The sequence below is a fragment of the Haliotis cracherodii genome, unplaced genomic scaffold (genome assembly GCF_022045235.1).
Source record: "Haliotis cracherodii isolate W230 unplaced genomic scaffold, xgHalCrac1.p SCAF_6, whole genome shotgun sequence".
NCBI classification, from domain to species: Eukaryota; Metazoa; Mollusca; class Gastropoda; order Lepetellida; family Haliotidae; genus Haliotis; species Haliotis cracherodii.
In genome coordinates, this window is record NW_027266319.1 from 16,277,827 (window position 1) to 16,303,155 (window position 25,329).

At 43.6% G+C, this 25,329-nt stretch overlaps 2 protein-coding genes across 2 annotated transcripts; both read left to right on the top strand.

Moving 5' to 3' along the window:
• Window positions 1-208: 208 nt before the first annotated feature.
• On the top strand, window positions 209-19,331 carry LOC139445153 (sodium/myo-inositol cotransporter-like). Its single transcript, XM_071226258.1, has 16 exons — window positions 209-267; window positions 3,461-3,561; window positions 5,066-5,137; window positions 6,018-6,122; window positions 6,663-6,722; window positions 7,450-7,554; window positions 7,839-7,944; window positions 8,406-8,486; window positions 8,994-9,208; window positions 9,369-9,504; window positions 10,896-11,003; window positions 11,929-12,079; window positions 13,815-13,983; window positions 15,710-15,943; window positions 16,254-16,455; window positions 17,954-19,331. The coding sequence occupies exons 2-16, from the start codon at window positions 3,472-3,474 to the stop codon at window positions 18,256-18,258; spliced, it is 2,139 nt and encodes a 712-aa protein (XP_071082359.1). The 5' UTR covers window positions 209-267; window positions 3,461-3,471; the 3' UTR covers window positions 18,259-19,331.
• Window positions 19,332-22,811: 3,480 nt separating this feature from the next.
• LOC139446279 (histone-lysine N-methyltransferase SETMAR-like) lies at window positions 22,812-23,537 on the top strand. Its single transcript, XM_071227633.1, has one exon. The coding sequence runs from the start codon at window positions 22,812-22,814 to the stop codon at window positions 23,535-23,537; it is 726 nt and encodes a 241-aa protein (XP_071083734.1).
• The last annotated feature ends 1,792 nt before the right edge of the window (window positions 23,538-25,329 follow it).

Here is a 25,329-nt window from a genome sequence, read left to right on the forward strand (position 1 = left end):
GCTATGTCTCTAACGCTCGTATGCGATGTCGGGTCCATGCATAAGCCAGTCACCACAACTGCCACTAGTACACCCCCCCAGACTGTCAATTGTATTAACGAACGCAGACTCACCTACCCCTCCCAATGCCTTGACAGGGGTTGTTATTTGTGCTACATTGTCCCTCGAGCTCGCCTCACCTGTGCGTAGCGACAAGACAGTGGGGCGTGATCGCAGCAATAGATCAACACAAAGGTGTCGCCATACATAACGCTGATCTGCATACAGGTATGTATATACATAACACTGATCTGCATACAGGTACGTATATACATAACACTGATCTGCATACAGGTACGTATAGAAGGCCCTACTTTGCCATGCACCGTGTTAGATTATTGTGATGTTGTTGTCTATACAACATGTTTCTAAAAATGTCGGAAGAACAGAAGATTCCATTGTTCTGGTCAGGTCACGAATCAAGGTCGTGGTGTACAGATGGTAAACTAACTCATGACACATATGACTTACTCTCTCTCTCTCTCTCTCTCTCTCTTCCTCTCTCTCTCGCGCTCTCTCTCTCTCTCTCCCCCTCTCTCCCTCCCTCGCTCCTCTTTCCCCATCTCTCTCTCCCTCTCTCGCTCTCTCTCTCTCTCTCTCCCTCTCTCTCTCGCTCTCTCTCTCGCTCTCCCCCTCTCTCTCTCTCTCTCTCTCTCTCTCTCTCTCTCTCTCTCTCTCTCTCTCTCTCTCTCCGGCTGTATACGCGTAAATGTTAATGTTCATGTTTCCTGAGCATCTATACGATGCCATGCAATCCACCAATACACATGTATATGTCCGATCTCAATACTTGGGGTATTTAATGTACAGCATGCACTTAGTAAAAATTCATTGACATGTTGCTATTCAGTTCACATTCAAGTGTTCATAATGCATCACCCGCAAACATAAGAAAATCACAGCACAACCAGGTATACCTTGAGGCGGAACGAGATATGCATACCAGGCACCGTCACACAGGACACAGTACAAGTTTGTGCATATCGCTTTGTGTAACCCTCCTTTCTCTGTTATACCTGTTATACGCACGCACGCACGCACGCACGCACGCGCGCACACACACACGCACGCGCGCACGCACGCACACACACACACACGCACGCACGCGCGCACACACACGCAAGCACACACACACGACGAGAGAGGGAGAGAGAGAGAGAGAGAGAGAGAGAGAGAGAGTTTCAGTTTTATCTTTTTAACATGTAGGAGAATAATTTCAATCGTGCCGTGTGATTTTATGTGTGAATTTAGATAGATGGAAGGACAGACAGACAGATAGATAGATAGATAGATCTTCGGGCTTTCCTCCCACATTAAACTGACACGCCGTGATATGACTGGAATACTGTAAGCGGCGTTAAACCCAACTTACACACTACTATATCCGTGTCAGGGGTTCCATAGTAAGTTATCTCACTGCTTGTGTGTGAGGTGTACTCCACTTTGTGCGGAAACTAGGTAATGTAAACAATGGGAAATATATAGATATGGTAAATATTTATAAAGCCATTGGTAGACGTTAGCCAAACACGCTGACCCCTTGTGTTTCTTATAGTAACTACTAACGTTGGAGCTGCCGCGCTACAATAACACATATCGAATGTCGGATTAGCTTAAAAATCTTCAAACGATTTTCTCTCTTACTGCGCCCCTGGAACTGATACAAGTTAACGCTTACCTCAGATAAGCAGGTACAACCCTGACCACCTCCCATAAATGACACAATGCACCTGTTCGTACATTCGCTGGAGCCATTACAGTGACATTTCGCCGTTAACACTGCCTCAACGAACAGCGAACAGGTCACGCAAAGGACATCGTCTACTTCATAGGTGTAATAATTGTCGTATCGTACAGGTAGGGATGTTTGTTGGGTTTAACATTTGATGACGCTGTATTTTAATGAGTTTAACATCATTTGCAGTCGACAACCGCAATAATTTAGACTTAACCTTTCACCTGGTAGCTATCGGGATAAATGTTTACCGAGGAAACACAGGATATATTGTTATGTGGCAATGGGCACTGTTGTATGTATAATGGCAGTAAATATCAGCAACATATTGGAAGAATGAAATAGCAATATCAAGTGGTGCAGTGGTCGGATTCAACAGGAGTGAATGGAGCTTTCTTGAATGTTTTCTATATAACTAAAGTAAAGTCGAGGTGTCGGACCGTGGCTGTGTACATGACCGACAGGCTTGGTTGTTCGAGAAGCTTCGCATTGGGGTAGTACATCTGATACTGGTGTACCTAAATAAGAGCCACAAGAGGCGATGCACTTAAGGTGTGTGTGGGGGTGTGGGTGTGTGTGTGTGTGTCGGGGGGGGTGGGGGGGGGGTGGGGGGGGGGGTGGGGGTGGTGTGTCACTGGTGGCCCAGTCGTCTAAGGCGCCGCGATTCGCTGTGCAGAGTTGCGTCCCTTGGGCACGCCAGAAACCTATGATTGCGGGTTCGAATCCCGATTACTGTCAGTTTCCAACACTGAATTTCTGCCAGATTCCAACACTGGATTACTGCCAGTTTCCAACACTGAACTTACTGTTTCTAGTAAGACTAGTAGTTGTAAGATAATACTGAACGCATTAGGTACACATTACAACAGTTAGTGAAGTATGACAGTAGATGTTATCACCGCCAACGAACTTGATGGACGATTGGGGTAAGATAAATAATTTCGAAGTTGTCGTTTTTGGATCAGTAGTGCATAAAACCTCCAAACATGATTTCACTGGGCGAGGCATGCTGCGTATGAGTCTCCCAATGGCGATTTCAGGGAGTCCGTCCCACTCTTCTTGCAGTGCCTAGCCAAGTTCAGCCATCGTGGTCGGCGGCCCTTGACGTTTACGCACATGTCTCCCTAATAGATGCTGTGCTGCTGGAGGTGTGCATTGACGATTCATGCATTGAGTACAGGCATTGTCAAAACGTCGACCCATTCGCCTTGCAAACGGGACAACAATAATTTGTCAGTATGATGTCTCGATAGCGCTGTCAATCAACGTTCTTGTATAGGATGTTTGTTGTCAACACTTATCTTTGTTCTAATACTTGGTATGAACATTTATATTTCACCACTGCCTACTTTTTTATAGCATATATATATATATATATTTAAATATATAGGTCTTACCTATGTCAGAGATATCTACACTTTTTGAAAATAGTAAAACATGTTTTTGCACAGTAATAAAGAAGTTGTTCATCAATAGAACTCGTCTGACTTCATCACTCCAACTTCTAAATGCCACTCAAAGAAATGTTTTTGCACAATAAGGATAGGATTTATGGTTGAACAATTTCTTTATTACAATTCATCCATGAATCCTATCGTTACTTAGTACTCCATCTAAATGCCTATCAAAAATAATACAGATGTGTGTTCTAGCATACATCGTGACGTATTCTGTTTGTTCCTGCAGACACAAGAACCATGGCCTACAACAGTGAGTCGAGATTGACGTCAGCTGACATCGGCGTCGTCGTTGGCTACTTTGTCCTTGTCGTCGGTGTTGGCGTTTTTGTAAGTGACGCGTTCAAATTATGCATGTCTATCATTTCATAACTGTAAATCGCTTGTTCCTGAATGTTGATATAAAGCAACAAGCGTAGCACATAAATCAAACATAGGTAACAGCATATATACTGCTTAGCGTATATGAGATATATATTTACAAGGTAAAGTGTATCTCAGTCTACAGTACTTTGCAGTATAGTAAAGTACAGCATAGTGCAGTATAGTATAGAAATATATAGCCTAGCAGAGTACATTGCAGTAAGTATGGTATAGTATAGTATAATATAGTATATTATAGTATAGTACAGTATAGAGCAGGACGATATGGTATAGTAGAGTATATAACAGTAAGTACAGAACAGTATAGTATAGTATAGTATTAATAGTATAGTATAGTATAGTTTTGTATAGTTTAGTACAGTATAGAGCAGGACGATATGGTATAGTAGAGTATATTACAGTAAGTACAGAACAGTATAGTATAGTATAGTATAGTATAGTATAGTATTAATAGTATTAATAGTATAGTACAGTATAGTTTTGTATAGTTTAGTACAGTATAGAGCAGGACGATATGGTATAGTAGAGTATATTACAGTAAGTACAGAACAGTATAGTATAGTATAGTATAGTATTAATAGTATAGTATAGTATAGTTTTGTATAGTTTAGTACAGTATAGAGCAGGACGATATGGTATAGTAGAGTATATTACAGTAAGTACAGAACAGTATAGTATAGTATAGTATAGTATTAATAGTATAGTATAGTATAGTTTTGTATAGTTTAGTACAGTATAGAGCAGGACGATATGGTATAGTAGAGTATATTACAGTAAGTACAGAACAGTACAGTATAGTATAGTATAGTATTAATAGTATAGTATAGTATAGTTTTGTATAGTTTAGTACAGTATAGAGCAGGACGATATGGCATAGTAGAGTATATTACAGTAAGTACAGAACAGTATAGTATAGTATAGTATAGTATAGTATAGTATAGTATAGTATAGTATAGTATAGTATAGTATAGTATAGTATAGTTTTGTATAGTTTAGTACAGTATAGAGCAGGACGATATGGTATAGTAGAGTATATTACAGTAAGTACAGAACAGTATAGTATAGTATAGTATAGTATAGTATAGTATAGTATAGTTTTGTATAGTTTAGTACAGTATAGAGCAGGACGATATGGTATAGTAGAGTATATTACAGTAAGTACAGAACAGAACAGTATAGTATAGTATAGTAGAATATATTACAGTATAGTACAGAACGATACAGTATAGTAGAGTATATTACAGTAAGTTCAGAACAGTATAGTATAGTATAGTATAGTAGAATATATTACAGTATAGTACAGAACGATACAGTATAGTAGAGTATATTACAGTACAGTATAGGGCAGTGCAGTACAGCATAGTTTACATAAGGGAAAGGCAATAATCATATTCTAAACTTGCTGCAGTAAAACAATACATAAAGTGTTTTAAGTATTGTTCCCTTCCAGGCGATGTGCAGGGCCAAGCGGAACTCTGTCAGTGGCTACTTCCTGGCGGGGAGGTCCATGTGGTTTGTACCGGTAAGGTTGTGTACCCCGTTGTTCGTCCATGTGGTTTGTACCGGTAAGGTTGTGTACCCCGTTGTTCGTCCATGTGGTTGTACCAGTAAGGTTGTGTATCCCGTTGTTCGTCCATGTGGTTTGTACCGGTAAGGTTGTGTACCCCGTTGTTCGTCCATGTGGTTGTACCAGTAAGGTTGTGTATCCCGTTGTTCGTCCATGTGGTTTGTACCGGTAAGGTTGTGTACCCCGTTGTTCGTCCATGTGGTTTGTACCGGTAAGGTAGTGTACCCCGTTGTTCGTCCATGTGGTTGTACCAGTAAGGTTGTGTATCCCGTTGTTCGTCCATGTGGTTTGTACCGGTAAGGTTGTGTACCCCGTTGTTCGTCCATGTGGTTTGTACCGGTAAGGTAGTGTACCCCGTTGTTCGTCCATGTGGTTTGTACCGGTAAGGTAGTGTACCCCGTTGTTGATCCATGTGGTTGTACCGGTAAGGTTACACATGTTGTTGGCTGAGCGATCTCAAGGCCGATGCATGTACGGTTCACATTGCGTCGTATATAACTAGCTTTAAAATAAAAAAATATTCTATATCATGTGAATAATACAAACATGTCTTTTAACATGGAAAAAAACCCACATGTGACTGTTATTATGACAATTAAAGTCATTTGATGGATTAGATCATGAAATTAACTACTACAAATACAAACAATTGGATACTAAGAATACATCAACGCGACATCAATGATGTTTTTCGCGTTCCATTAATATAATGTTCATATTCATGTTACATCACTATGTTGCCTTTTAAGCCAAATGGAATCTGTTTGGGCAGATAATCGAGAGTTATTATTCTCTGGCATTGACGTCTCATATTTACATAGGACCATGGTTTCAGATCGGAGCATCCCTGTTTGTAAGCAACATCGGCACCGAGCACTTCATCGGCCTCGCAGGCTCTGGGGCCGGCAACGGCATCAGCGTTGGGGCGTGGGAGCTTAACGTGAGTACCTACAAACAAGAAGACTTGCATGTTCTGTACTGTACGGTACAGAGTTAATTCTGTCATGAAACATTATGACATGGTGAAGCATTCAGTAATGGTAATGGAACTATGTTGGGGACGAGTGAGCGAGTGAGTATATTTTTACGCCGCCTTAAGCAATATTCCAGCAATATCACGGCGGGGGACACCAGAAATGGGCTTCACACATTGTACCTATGTCGTGAATCGAATCGTGACTTCGGCGTGACGAGCGGACTCTTTAACTACTAGGCTACCCGACCGCCCCTTGGAAACGAAGACCTTATAGTAAATAGTCCACGGTATTTCGTCAGTGTCAGCTCTGGTACTGACTTCATATCACCTTGAGTGGGTGAGTATAGTTTTACGCCGCAATATTCCAGCGATAACCACTGGGCTCCACCACCGCCAACTTGAGATACGCAAAGACGTGATAGGAGACATGTTTCTTTGTCAGTGCCTACCTATAATTATGGGCTATTAACAGTATTACCCTTACCAACTCACTTTTCCACACAGGCCCTGATGCTCCTGCAACTTCTTGGCTGGATCTTCGTGCCAGTGTACATTGCATGTGGGGTAAGTACAGGCACTGATCACCGACCAACAACGAACAAGGTTATACTAGTGTTTGTCATGGAGATCATTACAACTTATTTTAGCTAAAATGGATAGAATTATCATTAAACTACCCGCGTGTTATCAGAAATGAGCGGGCCACTATAACTTGATAATGCCCTCATATTGCTTGACGACGAGCCTTTATTAGGTGGCGTCATAGGATAGGTACTGGTGACGTCACGTTCAATAGTGACGTCATCTGGTTTGTTCTATGACGTTTCAATATTTGTAAAAGTGGGTGAATGACATTCGTGTTGATTGCAGTAAATGTTTCCGAACCGATATTGTTGTTTCTTTTTCTTTCTTTTTTCTGATAACAAATTCCATGATCCATTTTTAGTTATAATAACGGTAACGCTATTTTTCAGGGCATTATCATTAGCAGAAGCCCTCGGTCTTTTCAACTGCCCTCCTTCGTCGGGCAGTTAATGGAAAACCTCGGGCTTCTACAAATGATAATGCCCTGAAAAACAGCGTTACCCTTATATTAATTTAAACAATTTTCAAGGAAAAAGTCAAATTTAGGTAACCTACTACTAATAATTACTTGGGGAATTTACTACTTTCATCTGGCCATAAAAGACTTGTCATGCTCCGTCTGTGTTCAGTATCTCCATCTTGACCCAGTTGAGTCTAGCAAATGACTATAACGTCGGAGACACCCCTCTCTCTCTCTTCCCTACAGACCTACACCATGCCGGAGTATCTCTCCAAGAGATTCGGGGGAACCAGAATGAGAGTGTACTTCGCCTTTCTCTCCCTCATCCTTTACATCTTCACCAAATGTTCTGTAAGTATCGTGCCCCCATCATTAACCTACAGGTACATCTTCACCACGTTCAGCGAAAAGTCTTAAGAGAAAATGCAATGAGTTAAAAGACTATAGTAGCATTACAGTGAAGGGAAGATATAATGTATGGGTGAGTGAAGGGGCCATAGAATTACTATAGAAGAGATGGATTGAATGTTTGAACAATGTTGAGTGATTTATTTAATTGTTTGTTTGTTGTTTAACACCGCAATATTCCACATGTAGGTGTAAACAGCTGTAGTGTTGACATGTCTGTATTGCAGGGGGACCTCTTCACTGGTGCCCTGTTCATACAGCAGTCTCTCAAGTGGGATCTGTACCTGAGCATCGTGTTGCTGGTCCTCGTCACCGCTGTTCTCACGATTACAGGTACCTAGCATCGTTAAACATGCACGCGCCAAGAAAATATCACCTTGCAGGACAGAACATGCAGTTTCAGCAGTACAATAATGTTTGTTTGTTTATTGTTCAACGCTGCACTCAGCAATACTACAGCTACATGAACGCAGTCTATAAATAATCGAGTCTAGACCAGACAATATCCAGTGATTGACATCTTGAGCATCGGTTCACGCAATTGGGATACGATGACATGCATCAAAGTCAGCAAGCCTGACCACCCGATCCCGTTATTCGCCTCTTACGACAAGCATAGTCGCCTTTTACGGCAAGCATGGGTTGCTGAAGACCTATTCTACCCCAGATATTCACGGGTGGAGTACAGTAATAATTAGGCTTGGATCTAACGTGTTTGATGATTTATATAACACTGGGTGTACTGATGCAAGAGATTTAATAGTATGCGATGAGTGTGATGTATTTGTCCGCAGGTGGCTTGACAGCCGTCATCTACACAGACACGCTTCAGGCGGTCCTGATGTTGACGGGAGCACTGTACCTCACCGGGGCGGGTAAGACAGGCCTTGGGACCCACTGACTAAAGGATATTGAACGAGCGCTTCAAGCTATGACTGAGCACTGACTGTTTTAAAACATGGCGAGTCGACTTGTTGAGAGATGGCTATTGGGCAAAGTGAATCCTGACGCCATTCAAGATCTGATTCCAGATCTTGTCAGGAGCTTAATGATATACCTCTTGATATTTAAAGTTTATGTCTAGTATCATATTATCAAGCTGGCGATGTCTGTCTCTCATTCTATTTTGAACAAAGATGTGTAACCCTCAAATTGATTTATGAGGAGGGTTTTACAGCGTCCTTTTACGCTATATAAGACCTCAATGCCTCAAATGATTGTTTCTTTGCTTTTAGGCTGACAGATATTCTTTTGAATTTGACCTTCCGGGATATGCAGTGTCAAGTTCAAAAGCGACAAAAACAGAAATTTTCATAACAGAAAATATACTTTTTTAAGGTCCTTTCTCTCTGCATCCTTGTACTGTTATGATATGCTTTCAGGGTTTTATGAGATCGGTGGTTTTACTGGACTACTGGAGAAGTACCCTCAGGCAGTGCCAAAGAACGCCAGCTCCATCGTCCCCGGTACGACGTGTCACCACCCTGACAAGCAGGCGTTCAGGATGCTGCGGGAGGTGGACGACGACTACATGCCGTGGCTCGGCTTCCTCCTCGGACAGACGCCGGGGTCCATTTGGTACTGGTGTGCAGACCAGGTGAGATGCTAGGATATTGCGGTGCACGTCAAAGCTGTATTTAACCTCCAAGGTTATGTGGGTAGAACATACTATGGTGCACCGGGTGTGCATTTCTTACCATGGCGGTGTATGCTAAGGGAAATATCATTCAGTAAAGTTTTATATCATGTTTTCTCAGGTCATCGTGCAGCGTGCTCTCGCCGCGAAAAGTGTCTCCCATGCCCAAGGGGCTACTCTCATGGCCGGCTTCATCAAGATCCTCCCCATCTTCATCATGGTGATGCCAGGAATGATGAGCAGGATCCTGTATCCAGGTACGTGGAATACAGGTGTATGATGTGTACCTAGGTACGTGGAATACAGGTGCACCAGGTGTACACAGGTATGTGGAATACAGGTTTACCAGGTGTATCCAGGTATGTGGAATACAGGTGTATCAAGTGTACACAGGTACGTGGAATACAAGTGTATGATGTCTACCTAGGTACATGGAATACAGGTGTATTAGGTGTACACAGGTACGTGGAATACAGGTTTACCAGGTGTATCCAGGTATGTGGAATACAGGTGTACTAGGTGTACCTAGGTACGTGGAATGCAGGTGTATCAGGTGTACACAGGTACATGGAATACAGGTGCACCAGGTGTACACAGGTACGTGGAACACAGGTGTACTAGGTGTACACAGGTACGTGGAATACAGGTGTATCAGGTGTACACAGGTACATGGAATACAGGTGTATCAGGTGTACACAGGTACATGGAATACAGGTGTATCAGGTGTACACAGGTACGTGGAATACAGGTGTATCAGGTGTACCTAGGTACGTGGAATACAGGTGTATCAGATGTACACAGGTACGTGGAATACAGGTGTATGTTGTGTACCTAGGTACGTAGATTTAATGTTTTTGTTCCTTTGTTTTTTAACGCCGCACTCAGAAATATTTCAGTTATATGAGACCGGTCTGTAAATAATCGCGTCCAGTTCAAACAGTCCAGTGATTGAAATTACGGGCATAAAATCTACACATCTACACATCACACATGGGATGAAAGTGGTGCTTCTGTATACATGTACGTGATTAAAGTGTTGTTTGTGTACTGATGTACATGGTGATAATGTAAAGGAAATGTGTACCCGGGTATGTGTGTAGTGTCTTGTTCAACACACATCAAGATGGACCGCCTCCGTGGTCTAGTGTAGAGCGTCCGTCCGGACAACGGATGGTCCGGGGTTCGTTCCCCGACCGCGTCACATCAAAATACGTTACCCTGTCTGGCGCTCGGCATTAAGGGGCTAAAACAAGGTAAGTTCGGCTCGGAGTTAGTAACTGGTGTCCGCGTGGGGTATTCATGTATAACTGCGGCATGGTTTCTCAGTGAGCTAGCACTCTAAATCGGCATCAGTCCGGACTAGTACAAGCAGACACACAGACACACGTACATGCAAGTGCAATAATCTTGGCCTCAACGTTTAATCCAATTTCACCTCACCTCACCTCACCTCACCTCACCTCACCTCACCTCACCTCACCCCACCTCACCTCACCTCACATAAGATGTGTGGTCTCCATGTATTACTCGCGTCTACAGGACTGAAACAGTGTTAATGCGACGCTCGATATCAACTCCTTGCATTTAATTGAAACTATCGTTCCTACTTTCAAAGTGCATATACATTAATTTGCCATTGTGTCCACAGATGAAGTAGCCTGCACCAACCCAGACTACTGCATGGAAGTGTGTCAGAGCAAGGCTGGGTGCACGAACATCGCCTTCCCTCGACTCGTTCTGGGACTTATGCCAGACGGTAAGGAGTGCTCTTTACAGCATATCCGTCACAGCATATCCGTTACAGCATATCCTAGGTGATTAATGTTGAAAACTCAGGTTGTTTCTCATAATCCTAGATCACGTGTATCCTCGAGCCACTCCGGAGTTCACGAATGACTGATGGCAAGGGCGGATCCCGCATTTTTAAAAGGGAGGGGTACAAAACATCAAAATCCAACCTCAGTCAATTTTACTGTCTACAACACTGGCAAAATTGTTAATAATGAAAACTGACACATGACAAGATAGTAGGGATGGTCATATTAACATTTCCTACTTCTAAAAGCCGCTAAGAGATAAGAATCCTGATTTTCTTCAAATCATTACGTTTCATCGTCACTTAATGGCCAACTCTTGTGAAGACTATATTACTTACTACATACGTAGAGCATCACAATTTGTGTCGAGAACTCGGTGGATGATATCATAACCCTACATTCAGGATATTACATTAAATGTGTGAAAATGTATCTAGGATTTTTCTGATATCTTCTGGCCATTATTCTTGCTTGTTCAGCTCGTTATCGTGGTGGGCGGTCGGGTAGTCTAGTGGTTAAAGCGTTCTCTCGTCACGCCGAAGACCTGGGTTCGATTCCCGACATGGGTACAATGTGTGAAGCCCATTTCTGGTGTCCCCCGTCGTGATATTGCTGGAATATTGCTAAAAGCGGCGTAAAACCACACTCACTCACCCACTCGTTATCGTGCTCGTGGGCTTCATAAAAGTCGTAAACGTCTAAGACCTTCATCACTTGGAGCTCCCAGCGTACAAACATTTGACATACTGGAATAGCACTGATAAGATCTTCTCTTCTGTAATTTCATTGGATTATTGTTCTGTCAGTTATCAAATCACGTACGAGCCTATGTTATTTCACTCACCCCTACATATTGTCGTGCAGGTGCCCGCGGTCTGATGATGGCGGTGATGGTGGCAGCTTTGATGAGTGACCTGGACTCCATATTCAACAGCGCTAGCACTCTCTTCACCATCGACATATGGAAGAGGTTCCGACAGAGGGCCTCAGTCACGGAACTCATGATAGTGGGGCGGTATGCCGTTTCTTACATTCGTTTAGAATATAACTACTTATCAGGACTAATTTTGAAATAAATGTTACTTGGATTCTATGGAATTACAATGAAGTTCCTGATACATTGACTTATGGTGAATGGGGGTGGATGGTGGCGCATGGGGATGGATGGTGGTGCAGTGGAGTGGATGTGGTGCAGTGAAGTTGATGTGGTTAATGGGGATGGATGGTGATGCAGTGGAGTGGATGGTGGTGCAGTGGAGTGGATTATGGTGCAGTGGAGTGGATTATGGTGCATGGGGATGTATGGTGGTGCAGTGGAGTGGATGTGGTGCATGGGGATGTATGGTGGTGCAGTGGAGTGGATTATGGTGCATGGGGATGTATGGTGATGCAGTGGAGTAGATGGTGGTGCAGTGGAGTGGATGGTGGTGCAGTGGAGCGGATTATGGTGCAGTGGAGTGGATTATGGTGCATGGGGATGTATGGTGGTGCAGTGGAGTGGATTATGGTGCAGTGGAGTGGATTATGGTGCATGGGGATGGATGGTTGTGGAGCGGAGTGGATGGTTGTGCAGAGGAGTGGATGTGGTGCATGGGGATTGATAGTGGTGCACTGGAGTGGATGGTGGTGCACTGGAGTGGATTATGGTGCAGTGGAGTAGATGGTGGTGCAGTGGAGTGGATTATGGTGCAGTGGAGTGGATTATGGTGCAGTGGAGTAGATGGTGGTGCAGTGGAGTGGATTATGGTGCAGTGGAGTGGATTATGGTGCATGGGGATGTATGGTGGTGCAGTGGAGTGGATTATGGTGCATGGGGATGGATGGTGGTGCAGTGGAGTGGATTGTGATGCAGTGGAGTGGATTATGGTGCAGTGGAGTGGATTATGGTATGGTGCAGTGGTGTGGATTATGGTTCATGGGGATGGATGGTGGTACAGTGGAGTGGATTATGGTGCAGTGGAGTGGATTATGGTGCATGGGGATGGATTGTTGTGGAGCGGAGTGGATGGTTGTGCAGAGGAGTGGGTGTGGTGCATGGGGATTGATAGTGGTGCACTGGAGTGGATGGTGGTGCACTGGAGTGGATTATGGTGCAGTGGAGTAGATGGTGGTGCAGTGGAGTGGATTATGGTGCAGTGGAGTGGATTATGGTGCAGTGGAGTAGATGGTGGTGCAGTGGAGTGGATTATGGTGCAGTGGAGTGGATTATGGTGCATGGGGATGTATGGTGGTGCAGTGGAGTGGATTATGGTGCATGGGGATGGATGGTGGTGCAGTGGAGTGGATTGTGATGCAGTGGAGTGGATTATGGTGCAGTGGAGTGGATTATGGTATGGTGCAGTGGTGTGGATTATGGTTCATGGGGATGGATGGTGGTACAGTGGAGTGGATTGTGATGCAGTTTGGTGAATGGGGGTGGTTGGGGGTGCACTTTGGTGGGTAGGGGTGCAATGGAATTTATGGGGATGCAATAGAGAGAATCGGGTCGGGTGGTGGTGCAGTGGGATGGATGGGGGTTGATGAGGGTGCATACTAGTGGATGGGGGTGGATGGTTTGGGCCATATAAGTGAATTTTCCAGAAATGTGAATTTGAGTGTCGGCTGTTTGCCTGGTGTGCGTATTGGTGTTTCTGATTCCTTCATTCAAAAACAAACGTTCAATCCTGTGTCTGTATTTAAGATTTTAGTCATGTTAACATGTCATGAACTTGGGTGTGTACAATGTTCCTATTGGGCTCCCGTGATTACAGGGTGTTTATCGTGGTCATGGTAGGCGTGTCCATCGCGTGGGTGCCTGTCATCAAGGAGAGCCAGGGCGGCCAGGTCTTCATCTACATCCAGGAGATCACCAACTACCTCGCGCCGCCGTTTGCTGCCGTCTTCCTGCTCGGCGTCCTCGTGCCCAGGGTCAACGAGAAGGTTTGTCCGCAGCTCATAACGTCATACAGACGAATCCTTATACGTGAGTGTGTGAGTGAGTTGGGTTTAACGCCGCTTTTAACAGTATTACAGTTATATGACGGCGTGATGCAGTTCTTAGACGTTTACCACTTCGGTGAAACCCATGAGCACGGGTATGGTGCTGACAAACCTAGACACATAATCGGGCCGAACCGGGATTCGAACCCATAATCATAGGTTTCTGGCGTGCCCAAGGGATTCAACGCTGCACAGCGAATAGCGGCGCCTTAGACGATCCGCCACCCGAGCCCCCGAATCTTAATACTTTGTGTCACAACGTCTTGTACATCACTTGCCATACCCATAGTGTGGGAAGCTAAAATAATTACGACCTCAGGAGTACACACACTCTAAGTTAGATCCGGGGCTAAGTCAGACTCGGTGACTTAGTCGATTGTGTCATCATATCCCGATTGCGTAGGACGTTGCTCATAATATCGACCACTGGTTTGTCTAACATTATTATTTATTTACAGTTCGCCCTTATATAACTGGAATACACATAGTCTAACACTAATATAAAGGTGGTTGTTTTTCTCCGGTGTGAAGGTCCTGTTACAGCTGTAACAGCCATTGTATCATCATGTCATGTGTTCCTGTTCCTGTGTTAACATTGACTAGCACCTTAGATTACTTTGTGGGACGAGACCCAGGGGAAAGTAGCCCTGACCTTGTGGTCGTGCGAGCGGATCATGGTCTGTGGGTTTAGTTTTTCTCTCCCCTGTCGTACAACTCCAACCGTTTTCTATTAACCCTGATCCATGTGTTACTTGTTCGGTGTTTTTAAAGTTTTATCTTTGATCTCTAGCAGTAAGCTTTGTAACGTGCTGTGTGTGATTTTGTATTCTGAACCATGTAGCAATTGTGAACGTCGGTTACCTTTGGGGTGTCTTAATAAAGTGGGATGTTTGTAGTGTGCCATTTGGTGCCTTCTTTCTATCTGATTATATTTGGGGGCTGTGATGGCTACCGTTTTATTTGGTCATGTCTTGGGTGTTGTTGGTGCCTGCTTTTCTATCTGATTATTTTGTAAGGGTCTTTAAGAGCTGTGGTGGTTACCGTTGTATCTGGTCATGTAGTGTTGCCATTTGGTGCCCGCTTTTCTATCTTATGTTAATTCAATCTTATTTAAATCAGATCTTAGTTCTCGCTACCGCTAAACAAAGATCTGAGGACATCCCATTACGGGTCACGTCAGAACGACCTTTCGCGAATTTTGACCGACCAATGAAATGACTGACAAGAAATCGACATTGTCCAATCAGAAGGCGGCTTTCTCGAGTTTTACGACAGTAGTTTCAAACTGGCGACTATAGGCTTCGAAACATATTTTGATGTATTCTCGATTAAAAAAAAATAAAACTGATAAGAAGAACATTCTGGAATGGCTTATAGATGGCCTAGATTGTATGGATATAATCATAAAACCCGTCACTGTCGTTCGGAATACCCCGTGTTAAATATTATGTGGTTGCATGATTAGAAAACTCATTCCGACTGTCACTTTCATGATCTGGTAAGCGACGCTCTGATTGGTTGGAAGAAAGGTCGTTCTGGTGTGACCCTTAATGGGATGTCCTCAGATCTTTGTTTAGCGATAGCGAGAACTAAGATCTGATTTTAATGAGATGGATGTTAATTTTAAGTTTCTTTGAGGGCTGTGATGGTTACCGTTGTATTTTAGGGTGCCTTTTGGGCCCTGATGGTGGCCTTTGTAACTGGCATGGTCCGTCTGTTCGTTGTGATGGTGTACCAATTTGATGGGGAGACCTACTGCGGGGCCAAGAACACTGGTTATCAGCTGCCTGGTATCGTTAAGAACTTCCACTACATGTACTTCTCACTGTTCATCACCCTCCTCACTGCGGTCCTCGCCATCGTCATCAGCCTCTTCACCGAGAAACCAGAGGAAAAATATGTACGTTTTCATTCAAGTGAGTGTGTCAGTGAGTGAGTTGGGTTTAACGCCGCTTTTAACAGTATTACAGTTATATCACGGCGTGTCAGCTTAATGTGGGAGGAAAGCCCGAAGCGATGCAGGTCTTAGACGTTTACCACTTCGGTGAAACCAACCTTTTCTGAAAAGGGTAGAAAAATTGGTAAGATTTGCTATATTAAATCAATAAGATAAAGCCTATCGCCTTTATGAATTCAAAAGGTTATTTAGATAAAATCCTTTGTGAAAATATTGAATTCATGTAAATACATAGCATTCCACCTGCCGACAGTTAATAAGAACCACTTACTGGACACGACATGATCCACGGAGACCAGACGTCCTTGACATTGAGCTGAGCAGAGGTCACGGTATAAAGGCAGGGGTAGACAATCCCGCTGTAGAGATGAACGATGTCGATGTCAAGGTCGCCGATGGGGAGGTGGTGAAAAAGGTGTTCAGGTCACCGGAAGTGACAGAAGAATCGGCAGAACGTAAGTGATTGTACGATCGATAGTGTAAAATAACAGCAATATCGCGGCTGGACATGACAAAAATGGGCGTTTCGAACCGGGGTCTTCAATTAATCTCTTAGTGTACCATGTATATCTAGTCTTAATATAGGTTCATAGTGTAAGCGGCAGCATCACGTGACCTCTTTTTGGTCCGACCCGCTGCGAGCTGGACAGCTGGGGTCACAGATTGGCTTTCTTTGTAGAATGACCAAAATTACCCAAATAAGGTTGAGTTCGAAAAGATTTCATCAAAGCATGTTTATTAGATGAACTGACTTTTAGAATCGCAAACAAAACAGAAAACTACATGCAGACATAACATATTCAGAAATTATCTGAATCTGCAATCGACGCCGCTTGTTTAATCCTATTTGGCAACGTGATGTTAGATCAGCATGACGATCTATAAATAGACACATTTTGTCAAGCCGACACAACTCCGCAGAATGTCTGTGCAAATTGCCAAAGCTATTTTTATCTTAAACAAAATGATTACCTGTGGTTTTGTCTAAATAAATCGGTTTTACGGACGACGTTTAACTTATATATTAAACGAGGATACCATCGTCGGCGTCCGAAAGTGGGGCCTTCTCTTAGCTCCATATTTGGTTCGAGGTTCTATGGTCCACGTGATTTAATCTTAGATCTCGCGAGAAATAAAGATCAAAGTTAAGAATGTACATAAAGGGATCGCTACAGTGGATTATTTCAATGAAATATAATTCAAATACGAAATTTGACATAGGCATATTTCGTAGCATTTATAAACTGATTGTTGACTGAAACATTATCAGATATCGGTGAAAAACAAATATTTGTCACGACGATTTTCACACAAGACGCCACTTCAGCTGTCCTTCGGCACAGGGCAGTCAATGGCACTGACTGCGTCTTAGTGTGTGAAGAGACTTGTGACCACCACTAACTCTAGGGCCCCTTACAGTGTCCATGTTGTTCATGTGTTAGATATAACTGTTTCAGGCTGTAGTAGTAGTAGTAGTAGTAGTAGTAGTAATAATGTGAATTCGATTTTCATTATCAGCTCCTTGGGGAGTATACAACCCAAGCAAATTCCTTAGCAAGAACCTTAAAGCCTGAAACAGTTATATCTAACACATGAACAACACAATTGATGGACACTGTAGTATTTGTCGGCTGGGTAGCCCATGGGTTAAAGCGTTCACCCGTCACGCCGAAGGCTCAGGTTCGTTCCCCCACCTGGATACAATGTGTGAAGCCCATGTCTGACGTGCCCTACCGTGGAATATTGCTAAATGCGGCATGAAACCATGAAAATCTAGTTATTTTACATAACCACAAGTCCGAAATGAGCTGCGCATTAATCGGATATTACCAATGGTGTCTACCCCTGTTCACCACACATAAATACCTCGCCACATTCTGCAGTCATGACCCCCTTCAAGTCAACTTATCATGCGTATTATTGTGTTCCTTTTTCCTATTATTCGATACCTAGAACCCCCCGGCGTTGGGCGTCGCGTCTTCAACTACCTGTGCGGCGTCGGCAGCATCGACGAGGATGAAGGAAAAGCCAAAGAAATGATGGACCATCTTGAAGACATAGCCAGTTTACAGCAGAGCAAATGCGTTAAAATCGTGCTGACTGTTGGCCTCTGTATTATCATGGGGATAGGGGTTGCCATGTACATATTCTGGTCCCTGTATAAGTTTGACACCCCACCGTTTTATCCAGAGGGCGCTGCTTCTCTTCTTCCTGGGGATTATAATTCGTCCATGACAGCAATGAATACAACAGTTTAATGTACACTCAGTTCATACTCGATTATTAGGGCAGTCGTCTAAGGCGCCGCCATTCGTTGCGCTGAATTGCGTCCCTTGGGCACGCCAGAAAAAAAACACTATGATCGTGGGATCGAATGTTTCTAGGTTTGTCAGCACCATTCCCGTGCTCGTGGGTGTCACCAAAGCGGAAAACGTCTAAGACCTGCATCACTTTGAGCTTGCCTCACACATTAAGCTGATATAACTTTAATATTGTTAAAAGCGGCGTTAAACCCAACATACTCACTCACTCCTGCGTATTATATATCTCCATTCGCCAACGACGTCACCATATCAATCTTTCTTATTAATTATGCTTATCATTTTCTCTTGCTCATAACCGCTTCCATGGTCTAGTGGTAGAGCGTCCGCCTGGAAAGCGGAAGGTCCAGGTTTCGATCCCAGCCGCGTATTTCCAAAAGACGTTAAAAGATGGTACTGTTACCCTGTCGCTCGGCTTTAAGGGGCTAAAATAAGGACTGGTCGGCTCGGGGTCAGTATACGGTGTCTGAGTGGGGTATTTATGTTAAACTGCGGCAGGATATATCAGTGGACTAGCACTATAAGTCGACATCAGTACCCGTGTACAAGCAGCCACAGACGCGCGAGCATTATAAGTGCAATAATCCTTGACGCGACGTTAAACCCCATTTCGCCTCACCCTCTCAGGTTCATTATTTAGTTTGATTGGACATCTTTTTCAGTATGATTTAATTTTTATACCTCCCAAAAACGAAGCTATTGTACCAAATGGGTCCAGGGAATTTATCAAAATAGAATGGAGATGTGACACACTGGATAATCGAGGGTGTTATATTTATATTTGAAAAAATATGTGAAAGACTATCGACCCTGTGTCAGTTTTAATCAATTTGAATAAAGTCAAAGTCTTGATATGTATGTTATTATATATCCACCTACTTATGTAGTTCATCAGCTCTCTTATCGTTAAACGTAATGTGAATGTTGTCATGGCAACAGCAAATATGACAGTAACCTTTATGATATATATTATGTCACAAGAGAAGTGACATTTGCTAATTCACCCGTAATTGATGACATTAAGCTCTTTGCGATGAGTTTGGGAATAGTAATCATGACGATTCTAAAAAGAATAAGCTGGGCCCTAACAATCCTTTGACCGATTACATTTTCTAGATGTGACATTTTGAATTATTATAAAATATCAATTATGGAACACATCTCTTCTTCCTACTATTATAGTTGTCATCTGTGTATGAGTGAACTACCAACGATCTAGCCTGAGGTGGGAACTGCGTAGTGTACAGTATAGAGGCGCTATTGAACCACCAACGATCTGGCTTGAGGTGGGAACTGTGTAGTGTACAGTATAGAGGCGCTATTGAACTACCAACGATCTAGCTTGAGGTGGGAACTGTGTAGTGTACAGTATAGAGGCGCTATTGAACTACCAACGATCTAGCTTGAGGTCGGAACTGCGTAGTGTACAGTATAGAGGCGCTATTGAACTACCAATGATCTAGCTTGAGGTGGGAACTGCGTAGTGTACAGTATAGAGGCGCTATTGGGCGTTTTGGGGGAAACATCTCATTTTTGACTGCGTAGTCTATGCCATATTGTTTAAAGAGGTACGTGTATAGTTAGCACTTTACCATTAGGGTATTTAGTGAATGTATGGTGGGTAAAAGTTCTAATAACATCGCCAAAACGATTTAATTCGCCAGATACATATAAAACATTGTACATTGTACAAATAATGTTAAGGGATTCGAAGAATGTGAAAAGAAAAACAGAATGTATTTTTGTGTTTTTATTACGTTTACGAAATTTAGGTAAATTAGCCATTATTATGTCTGGATTGAAATGAAGATTTTCATTCTTGCCCAGCCCTTGAATCAAACTTAACTGGGCTCTAGGGAACAAGCTTACAGAACAAAAGGGGAAATTGTATTTCATGTGCATTATGTAAGTTTCTCTCTGCCGGTAGGAAGTAGCAACAAGTAGCCCTTTCTGAATCTCTGACTCGGTGCGTACCTTACATCTTCATCTATAGTACATGTTTTGTTTGTTTGTTGTTTAACGAGTCCTGACCAGACAATACAGTGATTAACATGATGAGCATCGATCCACGCAATTGGGATACGATGAGATACATCAACTAGGTCAGCGAGCCTGACCACCCGACCCTGTTTGTCGCATTTTACGGCAAGCATGGGTTGCTGAAGACCTATTCTACCCCGTACCTTCACGGGGACAACAGTACATGTAATCAATGCCCATCAACCTGCTTGTTTCCCAACAATAACAGCAATTCGCCGGCGACTCTTGTCCACAGGAGGGGTTTGCCTACAGCAGATCTTCCTTATGGTGGAGTAGGTTTATAATGGCCCTTGTTGTTTGTGGTGTCAATCAGACTGATGCTGGCGGGGCACTGGCGTTAGGGTGTGTGGCCAAAATGGCAGCCGTTTGAAATCGACCCATCGCTCTGATGTGCTATAGCTAGCCATGAGCAGCTGCTGCATTTGGGTATATACACAGAGGTACAGGCAGTGAATGTATATGCAGTGAATGTATACGCAGTGAATGTATACGCAGTGAATGTATACCCTGAAGAAAAGGTTCCCTAACTGATCTTCACTAGCATTCGTGACCAACTCGTGTTATTCCGGGACAAGCCGAATAGCTCTTCTTGCAGGTCACGGAAAGGGGCGAGTTGTGGCGGATGCTTCACTAGGTCACGTAACGTAAAACCATCCGCCATGATATGCACGTGAAATCCGCCATTGTTTATATTTGGAATCAAATGGGTTTGAGTGATATGATAGTTGGTACTATGGATGAGTATCCATGAGTTGTGATTTGACTTTGTCCTACATGCAATGTTTGGACGAAGTATTTAGTTTTCACTAACACATAACGTACTCTTACTATGTATTTAGAATCATGTAATTAAACACTATTTGTATTAAAAAATATATGCATAGCGAATTGTGTTTCTGTTCTTTTCCCTGCCGATTGAGGACGATTGACTCTGTTAAGTGAGTGAGTGAGTATGGTTTGACGCCGTTTTTAGCAATATTTTAGCAATATCACGGCGGGGGACACCAGAAATGGACCTCACACATAGTACCCATGTCGGGAATCGAACCCAGGTCTTCGGCGTGACGAGAAAACGCTTTAACCACTAGGCTACCTGACCGCCCCGACTCTGTTAACGATAACGCACAAATAACTGGACGTGTGCTACAAGTAATGTACCAGTATCATTTTGTGTAACGAAGTTCCAGATACTTTTATCGACTAATGGTGTTATATTTGATATCAAAATTCATTCGGGTGAAATTCTCTATTCTTCCATACACTTCCATTTAATAATCATAATTATTCCCTGAAAATGTGTAAGTAAGTCTACGGTTACAACATAATACGATACTTGATTAATAACAAATACATACAATACTGATATTTCATCGCGCGTGATTGAACTCATTTGAGTAATTGCAGATAAGTGTGGCTTCTATCCTATTCCTGTATCATGTGTCGCATCGTTAGCGGTACGGCGGATGTTCTGCATCTCGTTAAAGTTCGTTCCAGGAACACGTCAAGTAGAGTCCTTACCATTCTCTGGGGCAGTTACCAAAACCAGAATGAGGCCATAGTTTTCAGAACGAAGAGGCAGTTGTGTACTATCCGACGTAACGATGTTTGATCACTGGGTAGAATAATTAGACTGCCAGAAATATCATCTGCCGCTATCGATGACACATTTGTTAAGGCCTGGCGCATGAAATGAGATATTCGAAAGACCATTAATACGGTTTATGAAACATGCAGCAACAGAATAGTTATCAGCTTAGGGGGCGGTGGGGTAGCCTAGTGGTTAAATCGTTCGATCGTCACGCCGAAGACCCGGGGTCGATTCCCCACATGTGTACAAGTGTGAAGTCTCTTTGATAGGAACTGTTACATTTATGTCAAACATTTTAATTTTGTTTTAAGACTGAAACATAAACTGTCTACGCCAGAGAATAACCAGTCTGATTATCCGCCGAAATACGAGGGGATATCAAAAAGTTTTGAGCCTCACACAATATTCCTGGTCGAATGGTACAATGCGCTACACCTGATGTACATGAATTTCTTAGCTACTGATGCTATGTAGAAACATATTGCTGGCTGCAATTATTTTGTCACAACACTTCGTGGAAGAGACCTACCCCTAGTGCATTGGCAAAATGGACAAATCTGAGTACAGAGCGGTGATAAAGTTCCTTGTCCTAGAGGGTCGATCTGCCAGACAGGTGGGAGAGCGATTGACTGCAGTTTATGGAGAGTCTTCCCCATCGTCTGCAACTACCAAACGGTGGATGAAGGAATTTCAGCGTGGCAGAGGGAGCTTAGAAGATGATGCCCGGTCCGGACGGCTATCAACCAGTACCAGCCCTGAAAACATTGACACTGTACACAAGTGATGGAAAACCGCCGTATTACTCTCCATGAGCTAGAAGAAACAACAGGCCTATCATATGGATCCATACATAATATGATTCATGGCAAACTCCACATGTCCAAAGTGTGTGCCAGATGGGTCCCGAATGCTTACAGATGACATGAAGCTATCAAGGGTCACCATCAGTGGAGCCTTGCTAACTCGGTACAACGCCAACCCAGATGATTTTCATTTTAGGATTGTAACCAGTGATGAAACCTGGGTTTATCATTTTGATCCGGAGAGCAAACAGGAGTCGATGGAATGGAAACACGCCACTTCTCCAAAGACAAAGAAGTTCAAAGCCACCAGATCCACCAAGAATGTTATGATGACCATCTTCTGGGACAGCAAAGGAGTGATTCACATCGACTACCTGCCCCATGGCATCACAATGAATGGGGAGTATTACGCCAAGTTATTGAAGCAGGTGCGCCAGTCCATCAAGATGCAACGCCGTGGAAAAATCCGGCGTGGGAGTATGCTTCACCATGACAACGCACCAGTCCACACGAGCCGTGTTGCAATGACAGCTGTGCAAGAATGTGGCTACGAACTCCTCCCTCACCCACCCTATTCTCCAGACCTAGCCCCCAGTGACTTCCACCTATTTCCCAGGCTGAAAAAACACCTCCGGGGCCGGAGATTTGAAGATGATGAGCTAACGGCTGCTGTGGAGGTTTGGTTAGGGGACCAGAATCTTGACTTCTACCGATCGGGCATCAGTGACTGGCAAACTAGGTGGAACAATTGTGTGGAGTTGGGAGGGGACTATGTTGAAAAATAAAGGAGTAACAATCCAATTCTTTTACTTTTTCTGTGTGAGGATCAAAACTTTTTTATATCCCCTCATAGACTACATTGGGCTTAAAAGGCAAATAGCGGTGAACATTATGTGAATGGACACCAGACGTTCGCAAAAAGGATAAACATGTCCACTCCTTACAATAGATAGGGACATTATGTGGTTGATATGTATGGTAGTTCAATTTCATTCGTTTTCGTTGAGATATCGGCTTTGTATACATCAATGTTTGTGGATGGGAAGGGTGGAGTGCTGTCTCCGTTCATAACTGGAGCGTTTTGGGTGGGGTGGTTTTATCTGATTTGTTTCATCACTCTGTTGAGGAGGTTGTAATTGGATATCAATGTAGTTCAGCTAATGGCAGGTAATTGGGTGAGTCATAAACTGTTGTATTCGAATTAAGCATCATGTGGGCTTAGGGCGGTATTGTACTTTCTTGAATCATGATATGATTCCCTATTTCCCTTTGGGTTAGTGGTGCATACGCTATGTCTCAATCATCATGTGTGATTTTGCATACACTGTCGTATTTGGGTTCCTCGTCTTGTGGTGATTGCAATCTTGTAATAACACATCATATTTCTTATAAGATGGGTGAAGATGATATCTGTGGGATTCATTTTGTACGGCAATGAGAATAAGTAGGACCTGGCATCATCCAGTTATACTCTTCATTAGCCATTACCCGAGCTAACGAGATGACTTGTGTATGTTATACATCATGTGTATTAGCTTGCTTCAAAAGCAAAGACATCTCCCGTGCTTCCCTTCGCCAGTAAGCCTAACAGTCTATTCTGTACAGGAAATTCAACAGCGAGCAGTTCGGAGAGGGACAGTGAGCTTTACGGTGCGTCAGTGTTCATTTGTGTGATGCCATATGTGTGCCACTGTCCATCTGTGTGTGGTGCCTCAGTGCGTCAGTGTTCATCAGTGTGTGGTGCCTCAGTGCGCCAGTGTTCATCTGTGTGTGGTGCCTCAGTGCGCCAGTGTTCATCTGTGTGTGGTGCCTCAGTGGGACAGTGTTCATCTGTGGGTGGTGCCTCAGTGCGCCAGTGTTCATCTGTGTGTGGCGCCTCAGTGGGACAGTGTTCATCTGTGTGTAGTGCCTCAGTGCGCCAGTGTTCATCTGTGTGTAGTGCCTCAGTGCGCCAGTGTTCATCTGTGTGTAGTGCCTCAGTGCGCCAGTGTTCATCTGTGTGTGGTGCCTCAGTGCGTCAGTGTTCATCTGTGTGTGGTGCCTCAGTGCGTCAGTGTTCATCTGTGTGTGGTGCCTCAGTGCGTCAGTGTTCATCTCAACGAGGACCCTCAGTCACCAGTGTGGTGCTGCATATCCTTCTTCATTTGTTCATAACGTGCAGAGCGTGTCTTTTATCTAATTGCGGTAGTGCACTGTGCAAAAGTGCTCGTCTAATCTCAATGCTGTTGATGCACCCCGTGTTTTTGTTTCTTCATCTAAGTGGTGTAGATCACAATCCACGTCTTCGTCTCAGTGCAGAAGCGAAGTGCGTTTCGTCCTTCGTCTCAGTACGCGTCTTCATTTCAGCGCTAGAGCGCAGTGCGCGTCTTCATTTCAGTGCGGCAGAAAACAATGCGTTTCTTCATCTCAGTGGGTAAAAAGAATATACTTCATCACAGTGTACAGAGTGCAGTGCCTGTCTCATTTCAGCGTCGTACCGGACACTGCGCGTCTTCAGCTGAATTAGAGCACAAGGCGTGTCTTCTTTTCAGCGTGGGAAAACGCAGTGCGTGTTTTTGTCCTTGTGAGCAGAGCGCA